The 27,965-nt window shown below is 37.7% G+C and overlaps 1 protein-coding gene across 3 annotated transcripts in view; it reads left to right on the forward strand.

Moving 5' to 3' along the window:
- Window positions 1-226: 226 nt before the first annotated feature.
- The window catches only part of ADTRP (androgen dependent TFPI regulating protein), a 100,570-nt gene continuing 72,831 nt past the window's right edge, over window positions 227-27,965 (forward strand). For 2 of the 3 annotated variants that reach the window (XM_007539283.2, XM_060190891.1), the window contains exons 1-2: window positions 227-387; window positions 23,613-23,921. In XM_007539283.2, the coding sequence (XP_007539345.2) occupies window positions 23,769-23,921 (153 nt within the window). In that variant the 5' untranslated portion in view covers window positions 227-387; window positions 23,613-23,768. Of the gene's footprint in view, window positions 388-17,892; window positions 18,030-23,612; window positions 23,922-27,965 lie in introns of all 3 variants that reach the window. The other variant, XM_060190890.1, reaches the window with a different exon arrangement.

The following is a 27,965-nucleotide window of genomic DNA, read 5'->3' on the forward strand; positions in this document are numbered from 1 at the left end:
TTTACTGTTGTGTTTTCACACACCCAACTGCACATCCTTACATCCTCTTCCTGAGCCTCCAATTCCTGCATATTTCTACTCCAGGTGGAGGATGCCAGTTCTGTAGGGAGTTGCCTCTAAACTCCCACTCACACACACAAAAAAAGGCCTTTTGCCAGAGACTGTTTCCACACCTGACATTTAGCATGTCACCACTTCTATGTCAGGTGTCTTAACACTATTTTAACAGACTCCTCATAGTCAGTGAGCCTAAGAGAACCTCCAGACCAGAACTGTGAGTTATCACCAACCTTCCATGGAAACCGTAACTCTTCTCAATTCCAGGTCACAGTGGTGATTGTTTTCAGGAAGAAAGCTTGTTTAGAATAAAGCTTACAAGACTTGTAGGTAAGTGTTCTCCCAGTCTGACATTTGGCTTGAATGCAAAAGTGACTGTGTTTTGGGAGGAGATAACAAGTCAACTTATTCCATTCCACATTTCTGGTCTTGTAGTTAGAGTGAGTCTCAGCAGGGATGCTCTGGGCCCAGAAATCCTCTATGAACAGAAAAGTGGACTTACTGTTGAGCTCTCTGCATTTCTCTTCTCAAAATATATATAGACAGTTGTGGGTTCCACCTGTGTTGAAGTCAGTATGTAAAGTTTAACACTTAGTGAAAATGAATGTTGCAGAGAGGATGAAGGGTCTTTTAGTGGGAAGAGCAGAGAATTGGATTTGTATAGATTTTTGTACTTTTTTTGTATTTTGCATTTATGAACATTTGTCCTGTCTGCCAATTTACTGTTGCCAGGTACTGTTGCTATAGTGTTAATGAAAAATCTCATGAAGAGGCTTAATGCAAGCTGTTGCTTTGGTCAGCAAAAGGAAAAGATGATTGGGGGGGGGTCTACTTGCCACCAGATAAGAGCAGAATGTCTTTGTATCTCCCACTTCTAGTGTTTTCTGATTTACACTTTATGGTGGTCACCCTATATCCCTTCAATCTTCACCTTGGATGGAGACTGAAGGAATCATGTTAAGTGCAATAAGTCAGAAAGAGAAGCATGAATATGGCATGATCACACTTACAGACAGAAATTGAAAAGTAAGAACAGAAGGAAAAACACAAAGCAAAATTTAGATTGGAGTTGGTATACTGTATTCATGTGAAAGACTCTGGGTCTGTTCCTGGAACATGATGGCAGAGGAGGACCTAGGGGAAGTTGAATTGTTATGTGGAATACTGAGAAATGTTACACATGTACAAACTACTGTATTTTACTGTCAACTGTAAAACATTAGTCCCCAAATCAAGAAAAATAAATAAATAAATAAGACAAGACTTGTATCATCCAAAAAATAAATAAATAAAAGCTACCTAACTAACCATAGTATATGTTATGAAACTCCTGTCCCCTTAGATACTGCCTGTGATAGCTTATGCCATCACAACCTGTTGGTATAAACTACAGAACAGGTTGTTGTCAGCAATGGGTTTTCCAGAGCCCTTAAAGGCCCTTCTCACTCCTAACCCTCCCCAAATTATTTGTGTAGGTTGATACTTTCTTCTCTAATCTGACCTGACTGTCCCAAACTTTTTATTTTTTAAAATATTTTATTTATTATTCTATTTTAATTTATTGCTTAATTTATTTATTTTTGGATAGGGACAAAGAGAAGTTGAGAGGAAAGGGGCAGTCAGAGAAGGAAAGAGAGAGAACGAGAGAGAGAGAGAGACTTTCTATACTGCTTTATGATTTGTGAAGATCTGCACTCTGTAGGTGATTTGTACCCTGGTCCTTGTACACTGTCATATGCATGTTCTACACGATATGCCACCACCTAGTACCTTTCCTCTAAACTAGTGATTTCATTAGTAGGTTAACCAGCCAAGTGGGCTGTTGCTGCCAGAAGGCCCCTGGTAAAATATGCAGGGTATTGCAGGCTTAGCTGCACAGATAAGGACAAGCTCAGACTTATGCCCTCACTTGCTGTTTGGGCTGTGCTATCCAGATTAGTAGCAAGAGAGCCTCAGGGGCTAGTCATTTGCATGCAGAGCAATATATACCCGGAATACTGAATGTCCTGATATAGAGAAAATGCTGCCCTTGTCCATATATTTTTTTCTTTCAAAACCTAGGAATCCAGCTGCAATGTTTTTTTTTTAATTATTTTAAAATTTATTTTATTTACTTATTTATTGGGTAGACACAGAGATAGGAGATAGGAGAGGGAAATAAAGAAGGAGGGAAATAGAGAGAGAGAAAGCCCTCCTTCACTGTTCACAAAACTTCTCCTAATCCCTCAGCTGCAAAATATTATCTTATTTGTAATCAAGAAGTTTCTTCTCTCTGCCCTCTAAGAAAAAAAAAGACTAGAACAGGCCATCCTGTATTGTTTCCCAGTATGCTAAAAAGCTACAGGTTGCAGTACTTAGTCTATTGGTTACAAAAGACCCACGTAGAAATGGCAGGGGAGCACTGTAATATACTACAAAAAGATTGGAACACTGCTAGCCACAATGCTGTGCCAAATCAAGGCTACCAGCTTACTGCTACACCCTAACACAGATCTTTTGACTGTCCATTTACCAGGGATAAAATTAGCTGATGAGTATTTGAGAAACACTGAAATCAATCCTGGCGCCACAGAAGAGAATGTAGATGAGTTTTGGACCACGGTAGTCCTAGAAAAAAAAGGAGTAGAATGTAAACGTCCGCTGCTATAGAGGATTTGATTGTTGTTAGGGCTTCACAAGGAACCAAACTATCCATAGAAAGGCTCATGGATCTTCAATCAGAAATTCTATGGATTTTATTTGAAATAATTTCCAGAATACTTTTCTCTCAGTCAGCTGGAAATATTTTAGTACATGCCAAACAATGTTTATGCTTGAGACTGTGCATTCTGTGAAATCAAGAGATAAGAAACCCTTCTTCTCATACCAAAAGAGTCACCCTAGACCCTCTGGTAACTGTAAAATATCATAATATAGACTATAGACAGTATTTATTTATTTATTTATTTATTTATTTATTTATTTATAAAATGGAAACACTGAAAAGACCATAGGATAAGAGGGGTATAATTCCCATCATCAGAGCTCCATATCCCATCCCTTCTCCTGATAGCTTTCCTATTCTTTTTTCTTTCCTCCAGGGTTATTGCTGGGCTCGGTGCCTGCACCATGAATCCACCGCTCCTGGAGGCCATTTTTCCCCCTTTTTGTTGCCCTAGTTGTTGCAGCCTCGTTGCGGTTATTATTGCCATTGTTGACGTTGCTTTGTTGTTGGATAGGACAGAGAGAAATGGAGAGAGGAGGGGAAGACAGAGAGAGAGGGGAGAGAAAGATAGACACCTGCAGACCTGCTTCACCACCCGTGAAGCGACTCCCCTGCAGGTGGGGAGCCGGGGGCTCGAATTGGGATCCTTACCGGTCCCTGCGCTTTGCGCCACGTGCAGCTTTCCTATTCTTTAACCCTCTGGGAGTATGGACCCAGGATCATTGTGGGGATGCAGAAGGTGGAAGGTCTGGCTTCTGTAATTGCTTCTCCAATGAACATGGGCACTGACAGGTTGATCCATACTCCCAGCCTATAGACAGCATTTTAAAGTGATCACAGGGCATGGCTATATGCAAACTGTTTGATATATAAAACATGGTTTAGTGAAAACACACTTACTAAACTAATGACTTGCCAAATTAATTCCTAAAAGAAAGAGAAGAGGATTCAATTTTATAACTGTATTAATTGGTTTTGCTTTCAGACAGAGGAAAGAAAAGTGTGAATGTTTAAAAATTGGGACTGGACTTTATATAGAATATGAATTTGAAATAATATTTTACTTCTCTTTCATCAGTCACTACCTTTTTCTTTATCAAGAGTTTATCTAGGGTTCTGCATTCAGAAATGTGTGCTTTGTTCATGCTGGAATTCAGATGGTTCTAGTATGTTTAGAATCTGGAGTACAGGCTAACCTATTTAGCGTCTCTGCTGGAGCTTAAGAGCTTTTTAGGGAATAAAAAATATGCCATTCCTTTCCCCAGTCTATAGCTCATCTGTAATGTAAAAATGTAAATTAAGTTAGATGATGATACTTATTATTTTTTTTTCTGATGCCCCATTAATATGTTTATCTTGGGATCAAGACTCACATTTAACATGAATCTCATTGTTAAACGTGAAAGGGTGGTGAGGAGCATGACACTGTTGTTAATGAGAAAAAATTTACAAACCATCTTTGGAAATACACAATTTAAAATGTATACATTATAAAGTTTTATTTAACTTTTTATGAACAAGAGTGCAAAAATGAAATCATTGGAGTCCTTGCTGTATCTATTTCATTTTTTCAGACCTCAGTTGTTGTAATCAGTTTGAAAAAAATAAGTTATGTAATGGCACTAGTATATGGCCATACCTGACCTCCTCAAAAGATATTTGAATTTTAATAGACTAGTGTTTAACCTAGAGTAATACATCCTTAGTTAAATTTCATACTCTTTTTGGCAGGTAAAGGGTATATTGGGTTAGAGAAGCCTTTGAATGGAGAAGCATACTTGATAAGTACCTTCTGTGTCCTTAGCATACCTTCTACTGGGAACAGGAATTCAAGGTAGTTACAACTTTTCAATGAAATCTTCAGTTACCTTTCGTTTACAATAACATAAAAAAATATAACCAAGTAGGTTACTGGTAGTCTATACAGGTAGTTTGAAAATTAAATCTTGCTTATGTTTTCTTTCTTTTTGAAAAATTTTAAGTCTTTATTTATTATTGGATAGAGAGAGAAGTTGAGAAGGAGAGAGAGGGGGAGAGAGGCAGATGGGGATCAGTGGCTTGAACTTAGGTCCTTGCACACTGTAATGTATGCAGTTAACCATGTGTGCCACCGTCTGGCCCCTTTGTTGTGTTTTTTAAATTGTTTTCTTCAAAGTTTTAGATAGACTAGTTCAGTTATAATGACCAAATTAGTTGACTCATAAATTAACTCATTTTAAAATTTAGTTTGTTTATTTATTTATTTATTTAAATTGGGAATAAAAACTCTTGTTATTCCCTCTGAATTTCTCGTCATTTTTACTATATACTATTTCTGGCACATGTAAAATCTCACATAAAAATACCACATATATTTAACAATGAGATCCACGTTAGAGTGATCAATGGTATTGTCAAGCTTTCATAATGAAAGTCCTGTATCCCTGGTTGGGGATGCAGAAGACTTTCATACCTGAGGCTCTGAGGTCCCAGGTTCAGTTCCCAGCACCACTACATATTCTGGTCTTTCTTAGTGTATGTATAGTAGTAGCACACTTGGGTGAATGTACACATAACCATGTACAAGGACCTGGGTCTGATCTCCAGATTTCTACCTGCAGGAGGAAGCTTCATGAGTGATGAAGCAGATCTTCAGGTGCCTATCTTTCTCTTTCCCTTTCAGTTTCCTCCCTCACTTCTCAATTTCTCTTTGTCCTATTAAAGAAAAATAAGGGTAGGAGGGTGCCCACTGGGAGAAGTGAATTCACAGTGCTGGTACTGAGCCCCAGTGATAAACCTTTTGGTAATTAGGAAGGAAGGAAGGAAGGAAGGAAGGAAGGAAGGAAGGAAGGAAGGAAGGAAGGTAGAAAGGAAGGAAGGAAAGAAGAAAGGAAGGAAGGGAAGAAGAAAGGAAGAGAGAGAGAGAGAGAAATATGAAGGGAAGGAGAGGAAAGAAAGAAAGAAACAAACAAAGAAAGAAAGGCAGGAGTGGGAGGGAAGGAGGAAGGAAAGAAAAAGGAAGAAAGAGAAAAAGAAAAAGGAAGGAAGGAAAAAAGGGGGTGGGAGGGAGGAAGGAAGGAAAGAAAAAAAGAAAGGAAGAAAGAGAGAAAGAAAAGGAAAGAAAAAGAAAGAAAGAAAGAAGGGAGGGAGGGAGGAAGGAAGGAAAGAAGGAAGGAAGGGAGGAAGGAAGGGAGGAAGGAAGAAAGAAATTCCTATATTCTAGAACACTATTTAGTACTGGACAAATCAGAAGGTTGGTTGGTTATCTAGGAACTATACTGCCCAACATAGTAGTCACTAGTTAACACTTTATAAATTAAAACAGATAAAAATAAAAATTCAGTTCTTCAATTGCAGTAGTTTTATGTTAGTAACTCTAAATATATATGGGTAGTGGATACCTTATTGGACAGTACAGGCACAAATAATCTCCATCAATGCAGAAAGCTTTGTTGTATGGTGCTATGCTAGAGAGTATTCTCTGCAATTACCTATAGCTAACAACTTTTAAAACCATACTCAAGTCAAGTGTCACTAGTTGGTTGAGCAAACTCATGTTTACTAGCTCAGCAAAGCTGCAGTGAAAACTTGTTTTTCAAAGTTCACATTTCCCAACGCATTAGGCTTCTGGAATTAAGCCCTCAATTTTTCTAGATTCCAGGAATTACAGATACCCACATTTGATGAAAATGGGAGCATGACATAAGAAATATTTAACAGGACAGAAAAAAAAAGAGACTTTGACCCCTTTTAAATTGTGTCTATAAAGCATATGGCTCAAACTAATTGTGTTGCTATTTGGAAGTTTTCCCTTGACCTGCAATGTGGCATAGATAGCTGCATCTAATTGAGTAAGACTAAAGGAAGACACAGGCAAAGAAAACTATCTTTGCAATGTGTTACTTTATATGGAATGCATCCCTACCAAGACAACAGCTAGACAGAATGGCAGTATTTCTCTTACAAGATGGCAACAATCATAGAAAGAATAGCACTTGTCAACATCCTCTTCTTCCAGGACAAAGGTGAATTAGAAACAAAAGCAAATTGTCTGTTTGAAGATGCATTATTGAAAGGTCTAATAGTGAGCTCAGTAGCTTAAGCTTTTTTTTTTTTAAGACTTATTTTGTTTGTTATATTTGAGAGGTTCTTCTGAGATAGAGATAAAGAGAACGAAACAACATTACTCTGGCACATATGGTGTTGGAGATTGAAAGTCTGATTCTTTATTCCCCCAGAGACAAAGTTTTTATGTTCTGTAAACTACCATGGAGCACATAGTACAGTCCCTACTTCTGATTGTTTGACAGTCCAGTAGAGGAGTCCAATATTATCTCTGAATTAATAAGTATAAAGCTAATGATTATTTGTGAAGACAGTGAAAACAAGTTGATGATGATTATCAATTACAGAGAATTTTCCAGGCGGCAACTCTTTTGTAAAAGTTTTATAAAAAGCACAAGGCAAGGGAGTCGAAAGGTAGTGCAGCGGGTTAAAGTGCAGGTGGCGCGAAGTGCAAGGACCTGTTTAAGGATCTTGGTTCGAGCCCCTGGCTCCTCACCTGCAGGGGAATCACTTCACAAGCGGTAAAGCAGGTCTGCAGGTGTCTGTGTTTCTCTCCCCCTCTCTGTCTGCCCTTCTTCTCTCCAATTCTCTCTGTCCTATCTAAAAAAAAAACACTAGACATTATTTTGAGAATGTGAGAATGTAATGTAGATTCTGGAAGATTCTTCTATATGTGAATAAAACTCAGGATTCATCAATGAGGAACATTTGTGTATGGCCAGTCTTTCAGGTCTGTGAAAAAAAAAAATTAACAATTGGCAAAGTGTGGAAAGGGGTAAAGGTAATGCACCAGCCAGAGAGGCACAATGGACACAAGGCAGAAAAAAGTCAAACTGTGAATGCACTGACTAGAGAGATGCAGCAGAGAGAAGGTAGAGAGTAGTTGGCTATAAAAAGGCAGAGAAGGGAGCCAGGTGGTGGCACAGCTGGTTAAGCACACATGGCTGAAAGCACATGGACTGGCATCAGGATCTCAGTTCGAGCCCCCAGCTCTTCACCTGCAGGGGAGTCACTTCACATGTGGTGAAGCAGGGCTGCAGGTGTTTATCTTTCTCTCGCTCTCTCTGTCTTCCCCTTCTCTCTCCATTTCTCTCTATCCTATCCAACAACATCAATAACAACAACAATAACTCCATGCTATGATATAGCTGCTGAAGACTCCCATCTCTAACATGTGTGCTCTTTTTTACTTAATTTTTTAAAAATTATCTTCATATATTAGATAAAAACAGCCAGAAATGGAGAGGAAAGGGTATAGTAGAGAGGGATAGAAACATAGAGACACCTGCAGCACTGCTTCACTACTTGAAAAGCTATACCCCTACAGGTGAGCCACCACCCGACCCCTAAGACTCCCATCTCTAAATGCTGTCAAACAAGGGAGTCAGGTTTCAATATGTGGGTTGTAGTTTTAGAAGGATAAAATTTTTTTGGTCTATAGTACCAACCAGGATGGAAAGTTGAGATTTTCTGCTCTGTTCAAGGTGGGCTCATGGAGATGTTTGATAAGAGTACCCCATTAGCAGAAATGGGTATAGATACAGGGACTCTCTTCTGTGAAGATGGTGAATGGCCCCCTGTCAACTTCCCATATCTCTGATGAACTGGGAATGGTGATGGAAGGGCAGAGAAACATATTCCCTTTTAATCTTTCTCTTTCTTCTTTGAAGTACTAAGATCTGACTCCATTTCTCAAGAATTATAACCCATGAATCCACACGCCTCTGTGTGGTTCATAAAGGTTATGCACATTTCCCTCCATTACTTATAGTCACTAAGCTGCTATCTAACTTATGTAAAAGAAAACACTTTCAACTATTTCATATTTGGGCTATGCTTTCAAAATATGCTTTTTGAGACTTAAAAATTCACTAAATGATATAGAACTATTTGATTTTTTTCCTGGTTCCTCTGCAACTTCAAAGATACTTCCAGTCATTCCACAGCATTCTGCTCGATAAAAAATATGACTCAAAATTAACAGTTTGGTTGTTTATTTTTCTTCCTATCCTTCCTTGCTCATGTGAACTTTCCCTTTTGTACTCACATAACACACACACACACGCTCTTTCAAAAGGTGTGACTACTTTTTTTTTTTTTACTTTTATGAAATGCTGCTCTATGCTTCTAGACAGAAAAACAAAATCTTTTAAAAGGTCATGTGATGACATTCAAAATAAGAAGAAAACCAACTAGTATCTGATAACAATCTTTGGCAACATGTCTTAAAGCAGAATACATAACTATGTATACTTATACACGTAATGCTAAGAGGATTTTATCTTGAAACTTGATATCTGTAATTCCTTTAAAAATACCCCTTTGTTTGTCAAAGACTTGATTACTTTCTAAACTGTACTTTACAGGAAATTAAAGCCAGTTCCATTATAGGAATTCTTGGGAGTTGGGCGGTAGCACAGCCTGTTAAGCGCATATGGCGCAAAGCGCAAGGACCAGCCTAAGAATCCCAGTTCGAGCGCCTGGCTCCCCACCTGCAAGGGAGTCGCTTCACAGGGGGTGAAGCAGGTCTGCAAGAGTCTATCTTTCTCTCCCCCTCTGTCTTCCCCTCCTCTCTCCATTTCTCTCTGTCCTATCCAAAGACAGCAACAACAACAGTAGTAATAATAACCATAACAATGATGAAACAACAAGGACAACAAAAGGGGAAAAAATGGTCTCCAGGAACAGTAGATTTGTGGTGCAGGCAACGAGCCCCAATGATAACCCTGGAGGCAAAATAAACAAATAAATAAAAATTTAAAAAATAAAGAAGAATTTCCATTGGAACTATAGACTACAAAAGTTAGGCCAGAACCTATGTGCCAAACATAAATGGAGTGGTTGATTGCTAAAGTAAAGCATTTAGATAGGACACAAAGACTCTCTTTTGTTTGCTTCCTAATTGCTGGGGCTTTACTGCTTAGAACTGACTTTTCTCCCCCAGGTATTTATAGAGAGATAGAGACAGAGGGAAAGAAAGAACACTGAAACTCCCTCTAATTTGATGGGAACCAGGGGCCAACCTGTATTGAGTGCATAGCAAAGCAGGCTCATTATCCAAGTGAGTTATTTTGCTGACCCAGGACATAAATATTCTTTTTAAAAAAATATATATATATATATTTTTAATCTTTATTTGTTGTATAGAGACAGTCAGAAATTGAGAGGGAAGGGAGGGATAGAGAGGGAGAGAGACAGAAAGACACCTGCAGCACTGCTTCACCACTTGTGAAGCTTTCCCCCTGCAGGTGGGGACCGGGGGCTCGAATATGGGTCCTTGCATACTATAACATGTGCCCTCAATCAGGTGCACCACCACCTAGCCCCCTAAAAAATTTTTTAAGATGGTAATAGGTATGTCTAGTAAGTAGCTGAAAGTTATATTAGGAAGCACACAACTTAAAACAACAACGACTGTGGTCTGGGAGGTGGCACAGTGGATAAAGCATTGGACTCTCAAGCATGAGGTCGTGAGTTCAATGCCTGGTGCACATATACCAGACTGATATCTGGTTCTTTCTCTCTCTCCTCCTATTTTTCTCATTAATAAATAAATAAAATCTTTAAAAAAAAAGACATGGAACTGAAACCAAAATAGAGATGAATCAGATATTATAGTTATTGAAAAATATTCTACATCAATTATAAAAATGCTCTGATGAACAACTCTAAATTTTCTTTAATCAGATAGAAAGTAGAAAATATCAATGAATAGAAATTGTCCTTGCACTTTGCACCATGTGCGCTTATCCTGCTGCACTACTGCCCAGCCCCCAGAAACTGTAAGAAGAGTGAAAGGACCAAAGGAAAGCATAGAACTGAAAGAATTTAAAAATTTTAAAAGCTTATTGGTTGGGATGTAGAATGTAGAAGACAGAGGGTAGAATTAATGAATGTTAAGATTAATCAGACGAATCACCTCAATTTGGAAAACAAAGAAATAAACTGAAAAATGAAGAAGGGGATGGATCTCATGGATCGTTAAAAGACCCAAAATTCACATCACTGAAATTTCAGAAAAGTAAAGAAAGCATTGTATTAAAAGGGTATTTTTAAATGACTGAAATATTCTCAAATTTAGTGGAGACAAACACCTACTTAGTTAAGAGGTTTAAAATTCTCCAAGGGAGTTGGGTGGTAGCGCAGCGGGTTAAGCCCACGTGGCAAAGCTCAAGGACCGGTAGGCTCCCAGTTCAAGCCCCCGGCTCCCCACCTGCAGCCCACCTGCAAGGGGAGTCACCTCACAGGCGGTGAAGCAGGTCTGCAGGTGTCTCTCTGTCTCTCTTCCTCTCTATCTCCCCCTTCTCTCTATCTCTATCCAATAACAAATAAATAAATTAAAAAATTAAAAATTACTTTATGATAAATAAACCTCTCCAAATATGACAAGCCAGGAGAAATTCTGTTCACATCATAATTTAACTGAAAACTAAAGAAAGACAAAATATTCCTTAAGTAACAGGAGAGAAATGACTTAGACACCATAGGGAAATGCAAATTAAAAAAAAAAGAGAGAGAGAGAGACACATTTCACTTCAGCAATTATGGAGACCGAAAGGAAATTGCACAACATTTTTTGATGTTTAAAGAAAAAAAATGCCAACAGTGAATTTTATAGTTTACAAAATTAATTTTTGTGTACAAAAGGGAAATAATGACATGCTCTGATAAAAAAATAATAAAGGATTTTTATTAACAACAGACTTGTCCTTAAAAAATGGCTAAATGACAGAGGACCTAGTGGGGGCTGTATTGTTATGAAGAAAACAGAAATGTTATGCATGTATAAACTATTGTATTTACTGTCAAATGTAAAATATTAATCCCTCAATGAAAATGATATTAAAAATGGCTAAAGGAAGTCATTCAAACTAAATGACAATGGTAAAAGAAAGACACATGAGGCAATAGAAAGGATGAAAGTTCAACATTAAGAGTAAAAAAGTTGGATACATATAATGGATTAACTGTTTACATGAAGATCATGAAAAAGTAAAATCTCATTGGACTGCTTTTTAAAAAAATATTTATTTATAAATGGAAATATTGACAAGACTATAGGATAGGAGGGGTACAGTTCCCACTCCCAGAACTCTGTATACAGTCCCCTCCTTTGATAGTTTTCCTATTCTTTATCCCTCTGGGAGTATGGGCCCAGAATCATGATGTGCAGAACGTGGAAGATCTGGCTTCTGTAATTGCTTTCTCACTGAACATGGGCATTGACTGGTTGATTCATACTCCCAGCCTATCTCGTCTCTCTCTCTTTCACTAGTAAGGTAGGTATCTGGGGAGGTAAGGTTCCAGGACACATGGTGTGGTTATCTGCCCAGGGAAGTCAGGTTGGCATCATGGTAGAATCTGAAACCTGATGGCTGAAAAAGAGTTAAGACATAAAATAAAAAAATTGTTGACTAATTATGAACCTAAAGGCAAGAATATTGCAGATAAAGATTTGGGGTCTCTGTTTTGGAAAAAGATAGTAGGTCTATTTTAGGTATATTCCAAGGGACCCATGACTTTACTAGTTTTTGCCTGAGCCTGACATCTAATATGGAGGTGGGCCCAGGTTATTCTCTGGGAAGGTGGTGTCACAGTTGGAAAAAGGACTAATAAGTTGTATCAGGGAAGAGAGTAGCTACCAAATTTGGAGAAAGTATATTAAATATTGTTAACTGTAAACCCCACCTATTTGATATGGGGCCCATATTCTGGACTGATTTTTAAGACTTGTATTCTGCTCATCATTCCATTATTAATAGTTGTCTGACCTTAGACAAGCCTCTAACTTCTCTGAAATTTAATTTTCTTGTCTGAAAGATGCAGAAATTGAACTGACTTCAAATGGTTCTTTACTGACCTAAATTTTAATTTAAATTGTGAATTAGTTTCAGGTTTATAAACAGGAAGAGTTTTTTGGTCTTCTAGCTGAAAATGCACTTTCAACACTACTAGAAAAGAACTCTGTTCCTGTCAATGAGTCTGAGATTACCACAGAACACTGAATTCCACTGTAAAAGCAAAGCTAAAGATCAAAGAAAATGGTAGATCTGAATCAGGTTTCCCAATGCAACAAGCTAAGTAGTGAGACACAAAAAGTTCTTATAGTCTAAAATAATAATTTCCAGTGTCTTCCAGAGTTGGTGTGGTTTGTTACCTGGACGCCCACACGTATTCTCACCAGACTTCAGTAGGGGCCTTTCTTAAGTGTTCTAATTTTTAGAAAGCAGTGCAGGAATAGTGACCTCTGAGAAAAACAAGTGCTCTTACAAATGACATAAATAGCACAATGGATGAGTCATGTTTTTCTTACTGAGTTCTCAGCTTAATGAACAACAAAAACAATAAATACACACACACACACACACACACACACACACACACACACACAATGGATAAAAGCTCTTAGGAATGATTTGTCTACTGAAAAAGAAGATCCCAATCTCCTTGCACATTGACTTCACCTAGTTGTCACACACATTTAATTTTTAGAATCATCTACCTTTCAATAGAGAAAGATTCTATGAAAGATAATGTAGGTCTGGGCTAGGAGATAGCATGATGGTTATGCAAAAAGGCTTTCATGCATGAGACTATGAGGTCCCAAGTTCAGTCCTCAGCACCACCATAAGCTAGAGCTGAGCAATGCTCTAGTCTCTCTCTCTCTCTCTCCCTCTCTCTCTCTCTCTCTCTCTCTCTCTGCCTCTCTCTCTCTTTAAATAAAATAGATAAAACAATTTTAAAAACACAGTGAAGCTGGTATTTGCTTAAAGGCAGCAGGAATTAATAAGCAAATACAAATGTTGCGAAATGAAGGTGGTAATAATTATGAAGTTCAGTTAGGTAGATATGAAGAATGTTTGTTCCACACAAACATGTATTAGAATCTGAATTATAATAATCATCATAATTACCATAATACTGCTCAGTTCTGGCTTATGGTGATGCTAGGGATTGAACCTGAGATCTTAGGTGTCTCAGCCACAAAAAAATTTTGTGTAAGCATTATGCTATTTCCCCAGTCCTAGCATCTGGAATTATACCTACCATTATGAACAGCACTAAGGAAGTGAAGATATATCAGACACTCCTGAAAGAACTTACATTCTGATTTTTGGCATTGGTCAGGGTTCCTGGAGGAAAAGGCAGATTACTTATTTGGGAATTTAATAACTGGATTATTCCCCAAAATGTGGACAAAGTTAAGGAGTCCTGTAAATACTTTGGAGGTATGTATGTATTTAAAAGGAATGAATCACTTCAAAAGAACTAAAGTTTAAAGTGATTGGGATTTATCAGTTATTTGTTTGGTTAGGATCAGCAGTTGGAAGACTCCCCCTCCCAATGTGTCAGAATTAAATCATATTACCACCTTTTTACCCTAACTCCAAGATTTCTGAGCTCTGCTATCCCAGTTTCCTCCTCACCACTATACTATCTACAACTATCAGCATGGAGGGACCTTCAACACCTTTCTTAGTAAAATGTCTGATATCTGTGGGAATGTGTACATACCTTTGAGAATACCTTTTGATGTTTTAAAAGCCCAGTCCTGGTCAACTGCTCCATAGTCCTGTAGGGGTTCCAGCTTTAGGAGATAAGAGATTCACCACTTCAGATCTCATGTGCTCCATCCACAATTGAGAAACTAATGTCCCAATGCGACTCATAGCTGACCAGTGCTGGTCACACCGTGGACTCTGGTTTGTGCCTGTGTACTTCATGACTCTGTGGCTAGGAATGGGTTAACCTGTCCTTAGGCCAGTCAGTCAACACCATTATCTACACTGGTGGCCATGCCGCCTTTGCTCAGTGTGATTACTTTAATACTTATCTTCTCTTACGTGTCACCTGGAGTTTCCATGATTCATTCAGTCACATTTAACTCAATCATCTGTATATTCTGAATGACAGAATAATTTTCAGGATAATTTAGACTCCATTAGTATGTTATGCATACTTCTATTATAGTACTTATCACATCGTGCTATACTTTCTTGTTTATATATCTGTCACAGTTACTTGGCTGAGTTCCTCTAGGGTTTAGGTTATACATGACTCATCTTAGTATTCTACCTTCTTCCCAGAACTGAGCAGCTACACACTTTGAAATTGGTAGGTGTTAAATGAATACGTTAGCTTTTTAGTAAGCCATGGTAGACAAGTATACCAGTTAAGCATACAGTAATTTATTTGACAGCTACTTATTATGTTATTAATGTGAGCCTAGCACTATACTGAGCTCTAGGAATCCATAGTCACTGTATCCTGGGAGAAAACAGAGCATAAAAATATAGATTTTAAGTGCCATAAATAAAATGCTTATATCTAGTCAGGATCTATATGTTGAAATCCTAACCCCAATGTCATGTTATTAGGAAGTAGGGTCCTTCTGAAATGATTATATCATGAGGGTGGAACACCTATGAGTGGGGTTATTGTTTTTAGAAAAGATCTCTTGTCCCTTCTAATATGTAAGGTTATACCATGAACATGAATATATATATATATATATATATATATATATATATATATATATATATATATACATATATGTGTGTGTGTGTGTGTGTGTGTCACCAAATACACAATCTGTCAATGCCTTGATCTTGAACTTCACAGTTTTCAGAATTGTAAGGAATAAGCTTCCACTATTTATTTATTTATTTATTTATTTATTTATTTAGACTATTCAGTATACAGTATCTTTTTGATCATTTATTGGGGGTTAATGAATTTTTGTTATGGTTCTGATTATAGGATAGCATGATTAGTGCCAAATCATGATGCAATTTGCAGAGGTGCACAGGATATTAATAAAGGCTAAAAGAGGGGTTTATTTAATATACCCTAGTTGAGGAAAGGTTAGGGAAGGGTTCCTAGAGAAGAAAGCTACTTATTTGTATTTTAGAAAGTTGTTACGAGATAACCCGTCAAAAATATATTGAGAAGATACCATCAAGGAGAGGAAATAGAAGTAAAGATACAGGAGCAAGTTATAGTGAGATATTGGTGAGGAGTTCTGCCAATTGAATGGTGTTGGAAGAATATCAAGTATAAGACTTGAGATGACGATAGAGAGAGAGTCCCTAAATCATATGGGTATGGGCATTTTATCAATAATAAGAAGTCTGAATGTTAATCTGTAGGTAATATTGACACAGTAAAAGACCTTAAAACTAGGAGGAATGTTGATCGGATTGGCATTTCACATTGAGTATTTGGTGAAAAACCCATCTGGAGGATAAGAGTAGATTAGGAAAACCGTAAGAGGCTGGTGCCTTGTAAGTGGAAAAAGGTATAGAAAACTTGAACTAGGCAATTTGTAGAAAGAATAAAGAATAGTGAATTGAGTTTGACTTAGATGCACTTAGAAGGATTTTGCAGTCAATTGGATTTTAAAAGTAATGGAGAGAGTAGAGAAAAACTCATAGGTACATGATGAGGCCATTCTAGCAAGACAGACAACATGGATAAAAGTTCAGGTGTGTTGGAGGTAGTTCATTTTAAACATATTAACTTTGAAATACACCTGACTCACTCAGAAGATTTCCAGCAAGTATTCGAAGACATGTTTGATGAGAAAGCTTGCTTGAAGTTTGATAGGGATTAAAGATGACTGAGATTAGAGGTTTAGGACTACCTGCTTTACATTTACACCCAAGATCCAAGTTTAAGCCTATGACCTTTTGCTCTAGAGTGACATAGTATTTCTATCTTTCTCTCTAACTCTATCTGAAAAAGTTGGCTTGAAGCAATGAAATCCTTCAACAATAGCAACAAAAAAACACACATTTAAAATTTGTGATTATAAATTGGAGATCAGTGTTTGAAACCATGATGATAGGGAAAAAACCATTAGGATGGTTACATGGTCAGGCAGTGACATAGTGTGATGTCCTGAAAAACTCCAACATATAAGGAGCTGGTGGAGGATAAGGAATTCATGATAAAGATCAAGAGGTGGGATCCAGACAGTAGCACACTGGGTTAAGCACACATAGTACCAAGCACAAGGACCCACCCAAGAATCCTGGCTTGAGCACTCTCACCGCCCACCTGCAAGAGTTTCATTTCACAAGTGATGAAGCAGGTCTGCAGCTGTCTATCCTTCTCTCTCCCTCTCTACCTTTCCCTCGCCTTTCAACTTCTCTTTGTCCTATAAAAAAAAAAAGGCAGCAGGAGCAGTGGATTCATAATACAGACAGAGTCTCAGCTATAACTCTGAAGGAAAACAAAACAAAAACAACCAAAAAAAAAAAAAAAAAGGAGAGTTGGAATAAGTTTCAAGAGCGAGGAGGACAAGTCCTGCTCTCAGGTGACTTCCTCAGCGTCAGTTTCTCTGAATGACTCCTTTAGAGCAGGAAGTTTCAAAAATGTGAAATCTGCTTATTTTGTACTTTCAATATACCCCTATGTTAAAAATAAGTTGTTATTTTATGTGTCTGTGTGTGTGAGGGGGGAATGCAGCTAAGTGGGTGATTCTCTCCAACTTCTCTTTGATATGATATGAGACCTTCCATACTTGTAGAGGGGAGTAAGTCAGGGTAACAGCAGAGGTAGTATGTGGTTATTTCCTATTCTGTGGGACAATGCTGTCATTTCCCCTTAAAGCTCCACCTGAATTTAGAGAACAGAAACAGGTAGCCAAAGTATAGCACAAAAATTCATATAGTAAGTCAACCAGGGATGCAGAGTAGATATAAATTTAATCATAATGTACACTTTTCCTAGGTTACACCTTTTTGTGGACATTTTTATAATAAAACAGATTAAGAAATGCATATTTCTATATATAAATTCTCAGATGTGTTTAAATATGTTATACTTTATTAAAATGATAACAATTATATTCCAAACTAAAAAGATGAAGCTCTTATCAATTTAAATAATTGCATCTGTCTAATATGAGGTCTCATTTCTGAGTCTAATGCGGGGGGGATTCAGGTGTTAAAATTGGACATATATATTTAAGAGATCAGAGTCTTTTTATATACTCTTCCTTTTTAATAGGGTTTTACTGGGGCTTCATACTTGCACATTACCCAATTTCACTACCCAAAGAGGAATTTTTTCTTTTATTTAAGATAAAGGCTAAAAGGCAGGGAGGAAGGAAGAAAAGTATATAGAAGGAGACACCACAGTGTAGCTTCACCTCTTATGAAGTTTCCCCTTTGTGTGGTACTCTCATATGATGGCTGGGAACTTGAACCTTGGTCCTCAGGTATGGTAAAGTGTATGCTACACTGGGTGAGTCATCTCCCAGCCTTGAGATTTGAGCCTTTGTCTTTCCCTGCCTTGCACTGTTATTTACCTGTAGAGACTTGTCCTGCATAATTTTGTAAAAAGAAATCAGCCCCTACATGTACAATGTTTATTATGAAAATGCCAAAGGAAACATAGCACAATAATTCAAGTATGCACCAAGTTTCAAAAACAGTTCTGATTCTTTCCAAAGACAACTTCTGATGGGAGAGATGAAGGCATAAAGAGGGGTCAGTAGAGAGCAGGGAAATATTGCAAAGGGAGTTTGAGGATTATGTAGAACAAGTGTTTCTTTCTGGTCAGATACACTGGTTAGAATGCAGACTGTAGCTGCACATCTTACTAGCTGTTGAATGAATCCATTTGCGTTGGGCTTTTATTATTCCTCTGAAAATGAGAATCATTATTTATCTTATACTGGTCTTTGGAATGTTAGATGAGATAATGTACTTAAAGCACTTGGAAAAAAATACCTGATATAGGAAATAGAATATTTTTTATACTTTATTGGTTTATAGTTTATAGTACAGTTGTTGACACATAGGTTCAATACCTCATCTCCTCAAGATAGCTGTCTAGGTGTCTGGAAGACACTATTCCCCCAGCCTTGATGCCCTGTCATACACCAATAGTACCCCAACGCCCCTTTACCCCATCACATCTCCTTTGCTTCAATGCAGTCTTAACTTAATCTGGGAAGTGATGAAGTGATTGTAATAACCATTATACTGCAAAAACAAAAAAACTAGACTAGGAAGTTATATACAGAGTTTCCTGTCATTCATTTTCCGGATTACCTTCTCCAGTAAAGTCATTGGGATCTGAGCTTTTGTTCTTGGAGAGGCTTTTGATTACTGTTTCAATGTTTGCTCTAGTGATTGGCCTGTTAAGCTGATTTACTTCCTTTTATGTCAAGGTTGGTAGTTAGCATGACTCTAAGAATGTGTCCATTTTTTCTAAGTAGTCAAATTTATTTCCATATAGATGTTCATAACAGTCTTGGATGATCCTTTGTATCTCTACCTTGTCTGTTGTAATATCTCCTCTCTTATTTGTGAGTGATTTTACCATAGTTTTATTTTTCTTTTAATGACTGTAGTTAGTGGTTTATCTATTTTATTTATCCTTTCAAAGAACTACGTCTTGGTTTCATTAATCTCCTGGTGATGTTTTTGTTTTCTATTTAATTGATTTCTGCTCAGATTTTTAACTATTTCCTGTCTCCTGCTGATTGTCAGGTCTCTTTGTTGCTCCCTTTCTAGTTGGTTCAGTTGGGAAGTTAGCTGGTTTACTAGTGATTTCTTCTCTTTATTAATGTGGGTCTGTATTGCTATGAATTTCCTTCTCAGGCCTGCTTTTGCTGCATCCCACAGGGTCTGATAGATGTTTTTTAATTTTCATGGATATCAAGAAAATTCTTAATTTCTTTTTTGATTTCTTCAATGACCCATGTATTATTCATAAGCATGTTTAGTCTTCAGACTTTGGGGCAGTTTCTTTTCTGTTTGTGCTTGATTTCTAGCTTCATAACATCACGATTTGAGAAGATTCATTTTATAATTTCAATATTTACATATTTGTTTAGGCTGTCTTTGTGGCTCAGCATATGGTCAATTCTTGTGAACGTTTTATGTGTACTTGAGAAGAATGCATATTCATTTCTTTTGAGATAGAAAGTTCTGCATATATCTGTTAAGACCATTTCATCTATGGTTTTATTTAGAACTGATATTTTCCTATTGATATCTTTGTCCAGATGATCTTTCTGTTGCTGTGAATGGTGTGTTAAGATCTACTATTGGGGAGTTGGGCAGTAGCACAGCGGGTTAAGTGCACATGGCGCAAAGTGCAAGGACTGGCGTTAAGAATCCTGGTTCGAGCCCTCGGCTCCCCACCTGCAGGGGAGTCTCTTCACAGGTGGTGAAGCAGGTCTGCAGGTGTCTATCTTTATCTCCATCTCTCTATCTTCCCCTCCTCTCTCCATTTCTCTCTGTCCCATCTAACAACAATGACATCAATAACAAAAACAATAATAACAACAATAAAACAAGTGCATCAAAAGGGAAAAATAAATAAATAAATCTCCTACTATTATTGTGTTGCTGTGAATTCTGTAAGTATTTGCTTTATATATTTGGATGCACCTGAGTTTGAGGCATATATATCTATAATGGTTTTGTCTTCTTATTTAATTAATCCTTTGACCATTATGTAGTGTCCCTCTCTGTCTCTTCTTACTTTCTTTACCTGAAATTGTGTTTTATCTGAGAAGAGAATAGCTGTCCCTTCCCTTTATTTCTGAATTATTGGCTTGGAACATCTTGCTCTAGCCTATTACATTAAACTTCCATTTGTCTTTTCTTTGTATGTGTGTTTCCTGAAGATATATAATAGGTCCTGTTCCTTAATCCATTTAGCTATTCTGAGTCTGCTGACAGGTGAATTTAGGCCAAACACATTTAAGGTGTTATTGATATATATTTGGTTTACTTACATCCATTTTGATTTTTGTTGTGTATTTGCTTTAAATTGTAGATTCTTTGTCCATTTTTTTCTGTCACTTTGTGTGTATGGGTTTCTGTGATGAGCTCCACGCTGATTTCTCTTCTTGTTTCTATAAATCTCTCTTTCTTGTTTTGTATTGTGGTTACCATAAGCATAATAACTTACATAGTGTATCTAAAAGAAGTCATTTTTACATTGGTCTTGATTAGCATTTGATAGAACTGCTTTGTCCACTAGTTCCCTACCTTTTCCTTTTCTATTGTTCTTTCCTATTTTTATTGTGTTCTTAGATCTAGTCTACTATTGTTCACCTCACTTAGAAAATTCATTCATTAATGAATGTTAGGTGAGATTGATGATGTCATTTCAGTAATTCATGTAAGGTAAGACTGATGATGGCAAATTTCTTTAGCTTTTGGATATTTGAGTATATCTTTCTCACTCATATTTTAAAGATAATTTTGCAGGATACAAGATCCATGGCTGGAATTCCCCTTCTTTTAGTACTTTGAATATATCCTTCCACTCTCTTCTTGCCTCTAGGTTTTGTGAAGGCGATTCTGATGAAAGCCTGATAACTCTACCTTTGTATGTAACTTCTCTCCTTTCCCTGACAGCCTGCAGTTCTTTTCCTTGTCAATGAGTTTTGACAGTTTTGCAGTGATGTGCCTTGGTGCTTGTTCTTTTGCATTCACATACCTGGGTGCATGCTTTGCCTGTTGAATGAATATGTCCTGAGGCTTGCCTAGGTGAGGAAAATTCTCAGCTAAAGTTTTTCTGAATAGGGTTTCAGCTCTTTCCACCTTGTGCTCTTCCTCAGGAATTCTTTTCACACATACATTCAACCTGTTGAGGGAGTCTTCAATTTCACAGAGTCAATTCATTCCTTCTGAGCCTTTCCTCTCTACCATCTTTAAATTGAAAGAGTGGGATAACTGTATCTTCTAGATTAGATACCCTTTCTTATGCATGGCTGAGTCTACATCCTAAGTTTTCTACCTGAGCTTGTACTGCACTCAAAGTGCCTTCTCATTCTCTGAAATTCTGCTTGAAGTTTTTTTTTCCATGCTTCCTAACTGCTTAGTGAACTCTGAATTTCTTCTTTCATGTTTTCTAGTTTCTTGGAGAACTTAGTTCAAAGCTCTTCTTTTGTGTTTCCTAACTCCTTAGAGAAATATTCTTTCAACTCTTGAATATGGTTTCTCCTTACTATACTAGATTCTTGGAGAGTCCTCATAAAGAGCTTTCTGTAGTCTTTCTCTGACAGTCCCTTTTGTTTCATTTCTACCTGTAGGATTTGGCATGTTGCTTAGAAGTTTGTTTCTCCAATATTTCTTTTTATTCATTATGCTGGCTATTGCTAGCCATCAGGTGGTGCTGTTGTTGTGGTCTCTGGGGTTTACTTTGTTTATGTGTTGCATGGAGAAGGGGTGGAGGCTGGAATTAGGATTATTTCCTTGAGCTGTTTTGTGCTCTGTGTGGTGCATTGTATATGGGTTCTATGTATAATTTCAACCTGAAATAGACTCAGGGATTTGCTGCTGGACTGCAGCTGTATTCATAGAAGCAGGATTACCTTTTCTGATTAGCCACCAGCAGCGGCTGCAAATTACCTTTATATTTTGGCAACAGACCATATTTCTTTTGTTCACAATTGCTTCCTGCTTTTTTTGGTATGTCCTTGCCTATAATTGAGTCATTAATTAAGACCTCATGAGTTCCCTTCTCTCACCACCCGTACTAGGTGTTGTCTTGAGTACTTGCTGCAGGTAGCGGGGGGGGGGGGGGGGGGGGGGCGGAAGGCACTGTTCTCTCCCTGAGTTCTAAATTCTTTGTAATTCGTTTCAGTCCCGTGCCCCTTTTCATCCCAACCATGTGTGCAAGCACTTACCTTAGGCTGTGGTGTTTCTACAGATGTCTCAGCTACAGTTGAAGAATTTTTTAAGTTTAATAGTTGTAGATATGTGTTGATTTGGGGAAGAGCTTGCTCTGCTTGCTCTTACTCCATGGCCACACCTCCACTTCTTTCCAGATTGCCTTCTCCTTTGAAGATGGTTATATTGGAAATCCTCTAATGATAGTGCACATTTGTCCTCCCCATTAGTTCCTAATATCTGAGATCTGAAAACACTTAGATGAGCAAAGATTTTTTTCCCTCTCCTTATACATCATGTAGTCCTTTCTTTCAATATTTGTAACCCCATTTAAATTGTCAAACAGCACCAACTAGACTTATGTAACTCTAAGGAAAGCATTTCCTTAAGGAATTTGCTCAGAACCTCTGAGTCTGTTGCCTAGGGAAACAAGCTAGTGATGTCAGAGTATCATACTCAAACTTCACCAAGGTGCCTTCTGTTGAGCTTTCACAAGGCCCAGTTCCACAAACCCTGCCTAGCCCAAGCAATTCTTTTCTCATTCTGTCTAAGGCAGAGCAAAGATCTTTACTTTCTCCTAACAATGTCTAAATTTAGGTTTGTTGTAATTGTGACCACACACCTTTTCCAATACTTTAGCCCTCCCAGGGCACAAGAATGTTTATACAAGTATTGGGTTGTCTGAAAAGTGATGATACAGTTTTACATAAAAACCGTAGAAAACTATCATGTATTTTTCTGGTAACCCAATAGAATGTCTGGGATTGCCTTTGGGCAACCTCTGGTGCTCCAAAGCTTAGGTGTAAAGCTAAGAGCAGAAAAAAAGACAAGTCTAGTCTGACCATCCTCAGTAGGCTCAAAGGTTGTTTCAGACTTTATGTGACATTAGAGATCTCAAGGGGTGCAATTAAAACACATTTTTTCACTTGTCCTGAAGGAAATGAAAAGTAGAAAACAGCCTTGATAGTATCAAATAAGTTTATTGACATTTCATAATAGTCATTTCACTATGCTCCCACTTTATCAAATAGCATAAAAAACACCTTTGCATTATTCCCAGTTTCCTTCAAAGCCTACAAGAATAATGTGACACAAATCTTCAGATGACTTTTTGTTATCTAAATGGAGACATTTAAATATTAGCAATAATCCTATCTCCTAAGTTTTACAGGAAAAAAGCCTGGAAAAATCAGACTTGCTGGAATTCCCAGTTCTCAAGGGGCGTGCTTAACAACATTTGACTTGCCACAAGACACCAGCTGTGACTAGCAAGAAGGAAACTATTTGAGTCTCTCATACTTCCCTGGTTCCAGCCAGCAATGATGAAGACTTCTACCTGTATATACCACTTCATTGTTATGAGCTGGTATATTTTCCTTAATTATTATGTTGTACAAGTAAAGAATGACCCAAAGACATGTATGCTCTTCAAAAACGGTGGACAATGGAAGTATTTGACCTTCCTTAATCTGGTAAGTCCATATGGTCATACCAGGTAGCATCTATTTGTCTATAAAATGGATGTTTTCTACATATATCACCTTTGGATTTTATTAAATGCAAAATTATCTGCCTTCTTTTCTCATTGCTTTTGAATTTTGACTTTCTCTTTCGTTTGACAATTTTCTCTGAGAATCCCAATTCAGAAGTCGTCCCTAGTTACATGTTATGGTGATGATGTGCTAAGTATTCTTTTTAAAAGGATATTGTCTTGAAGCCCTTATTAAATGAGTTCAAATGAGAGATAGAAGTAATATTTTTGCCATGGGACTGACTACAAGTGCAAATAAGATTTTGAACTTAGTTTGCAAAGTTCTGAGGTAAAACAGGGAAACGTATGCTGTGTAGGAAGTGTAATTTCCAATGGAAGAATAATGCCATTTTTATAGCACACAGAGACTAACAGATTGATCTAAGAAAAGCAAACACATTTTGCCATGTTCAGATTTCATTTCAATTTTTTTCTAGGCTTGAAGGACAAATCATCCAGCCAAATGGCAAATTCACATTTTTCCAACTATTTAAAAATCCATTCCTTCTGGTCTTCTTAACCCAGCTGACCATATTTTGATGAATGAAGTGTGAATGAATGAAAGAGAAACAAATTTTGGTAAAAATGTTTTGGGAACATGTAAAAATATTTTTAAATTAAAATATGAAGGCTGAGGAAGTGGTTCAAGACTAAAAGTGCATGCTCTGCACGTGTGAAGATCTGGGAATGCTTACAAGTGCTGAATATGACTGAGTGGTGTTCTGTTCTCACTTCTCAGAAAATAAATAAATACATTTAAAAATCAAAAGCTGAAAATGGCATAGCCCTTGTGAATGTTAATTAATGCTTGAGATGATTAAGTAAAATGTAGAATAACATAAAATCATCTGATTTCAGAAACTGAACTAAATAGTAAAATCCTTGGAAATCATAATTGCAAGCAAAGGTCATGTGCGGGCAGAAGTAACACTCTAAAATGAAAGAAGAAACTGAGGTGGTTCAAACATAGGAGACTGGAGGTTTTGCTTCCTCCTCTCCAGTCATTTCTGACCTTTGACTTTGGCTTAAAAAATCTGAGTTTTGAACTTAGATCTAGAATGCTTGAAAATGTCAAAGTAACTGCATGTTCCAATTATTAAATTTAACGAAAAATGAAACAAAATAAAACCAGAAATACATTAACAGCAATAAATTTTGGTAGAACTAGAGTAACACTTTAAAAAAAATATATCATCTTTGTATATGTACTTAAATATTTGTTTGTTTTACCAGAGCACTAGTCAGCCCTGGTTTATAGTAGTGCTGGAAATTGAACTTGAGACTTTTGTTGTCTCTGGCATAAAAGTCTCTCTGCATAACCATCATGCTATCTCCTCACACTCTACTTACTTTATATTAAAAAATGATTCACTAACAGAGGAATATTATAGACAGGATTGATTGTTCTAATAAAGTGCAAATTCCAATATGCATATCCCTAAGCGCAGCAGCAATAAACAGATGTATTACCTAGTCTCATAAACCAACTCCCTGATTTGCGCTAGCTTGGTTACATATCCTAGAGTTTCTTTTTTTTTTTTTTTTTCTGAGATTGGAAGAAGGCACTTATCTTGGTGAAGATACTATCATTTCCTACTGTTAACCCTCCTCTAGCTCTCCTGACTAGAAGTTAAATTTACTGTTTTACCTTTGGTCAAATTCATCTCTTCCTCCCTTATCACAAGATCAGGGTGGGGAGAGATTCTACTTAGAAAAAAAAATGTAACTGAAAGAAGAAATGCCTAAACTGACCCCAAGTAAGAGATAGCCAGGCCTCTGTTAGGAGGAAGAGGCAATGTAGGCTAGTAGTTACATGTTTGAACTCTGTGGCCAGACTTTTTGAAATGGTATCTACTGGCTCTGTAATTTAGAGTGGGTATTTCCTTTTACCATTGATATTTATATCTGTCAAGAAGATATAAAAAATAGTGCACCCATGACAGATTAATGACTAAGAATATGGGACACACTTGAAATGGTAAAAGCAGTAGATGATAGAAAGAGGTTGAAGTGGTGGTATTGAGTTTATGGTAAAGGAGCTCTGAGAGAAGACGGTACACAGAGGAGAGAGATTTAAAGAACACCAAGCCCTTCATTAAGCACTAAATGTTTATGATTGGTGGGTGGTGAATCTAGGCATAAGTCACCCACCACCTTCATGTATTTCCCACCACAAAGTATATGTTCCCACTTGCCAGCCAGAATAGGATCATTATTGTGGCATTGCTTTCCTTGCCAGAGATACCAAACATGTGTGTGTGTGTGTGTGTGTGTGTGTGTGTGTGTGTGTGTGTGTGTGTGTTGATGCTGAATGGGGAAGCACTTAGAAGCTGGCAGTGCTGAGGATAGAGTGCTTATGGCAGCTCAGACAATCTGTTGTCTGGGGGTTCTGAATATGTGTTCAGGAGCTAGGTCCCCTTCTTTTCTTTTTTCTTTTTTTATTAATTTATTTATTTGAGAAAGGAGACATTAACAAAATCATAAGATGGAGGGGTACAACTCTACACAATTCCCAACACCCAATCTCCATATCCCATCCCCTCCTCAATAGCTTTCCCATTCTCTATCCCTCTGGGAGCATGGACCCAGGGTCCTTGTGGGTTGCAGAAGGTGGAAGGTCTGGCTTCTGTAATTGCTTCCCTGCTGAACATGGGCGTTGACTGGTCGATCCATACTCCCAGTCTGCCTCTCTCTTTCCCTAGAAGAGTGGGTCTCTGGGGAAGTGGAGCTCCAGGACACATTGGTGGAGTCTTCAGTTCAGGGAAGCCTGTCTGGCATCCTGATGGCATCTGGAACCAGGTGGCTGTAAAGAGAGTTAACATACAAAGCCAAACAAATTGTTGAGTAATCATAGACCCAAAGGTTGGAATAGTAGAGAGGAAGTGTTGGGGGGTACTCACTGCAAACTCTAGTGTACTACTGCTTTCAGGTATATATTTGCCCTAGTTTATGGATACCTGTGAACATATGCTCTATCTCCTGGAATCTGGTGTATATCTAGGTTTTGGGACTTTGTTAGGAAGTGAACCACCTGGGATGGAATTAGAGAATACTATGAAAGGAAAAGTCTCACCCGAGTGATGAAGCTGAAGGGTTGTCGTTCTATACCTAAAGCCTCAGGACACAGTCTGAAGTACAGCAAGCTGGGGTGGCACTTGTTGTGATGATTAGGTTTCAATCAGCGGATGCAATATTATTTGATAAGAATTGAGAGAAGCGGGGATTACAGAAGATGATGGAATGAGAAGCTGCTAATGGCTTGAGCTCCGACCACATCTACTAGAAACGGCAGGATTTTTTGCCTTTAGTATGCCAGTCAACAAGGGGTCCTAACGGTGACACCAAGGAGGTGACTATAACTCAATTTGGCGTAGAAAATAGAGTAAAAAGAAAGGGAAAAAATTTTTTCTTTTAAATTATTATTCCCGAAACGCACCCCCCTCCTCCCTGCATAACCAATACCTGGGGACCAGAGATCTGCTCCTAGCAGACTCCCCTGCTGAGCTTCTTTCTTTACCAAGATTCCTGTCCCACCAGGGGGTGTCATTCATCCCAATTCTATTCCCTTCTGAAACCTTTGGTCTTTTTTCTTTCTAAGTAGCCAATCAGCTGCCTCTGCTCAGGGGGCCTGAGGCAATCTGGAGTCATACAAGCTGAAGACAGAACAGGGTTTTTTACTCTGTTCTATTTTATTATCAATACAAGGTAAACGCATACCCCTTACACCCTCTCCTCCAAGTTGACCAGAATTAACTCTTAGTGTATTTTCCATTGCTAGGGGACTGGGTGTCATATTCACTGCTAAAATAACTTACTTCACTTTTCCTACCCATTCTCTCCCACCCCCCACATAGCTAATTAAATAATAATAAATAAATAAATAACTCTTTCCTTTCACTGCTCTTTTACTACTATTCTTTTTCTTATCTTTTTCTATTTTTCTCTCTCTTTTTTTCTCATTCTTGTCATCCTTTCTTCCTTCCTC

Source organism: Erinaceus europaeus, chromosome 4, assembly GCF_950295315.1.
Source record: "Erinaceus europaeus chromosome 4, mEriEur2.1, whole genome shotgun sequence".
Classification (NCBI taxonomy): domain Eukaryota; kingdom Metazoa; phylum Chordata; class Mammalia; order Eulipotyphla; family Erinaceidae; genus Erinaceus; species Erinaceus europaeus.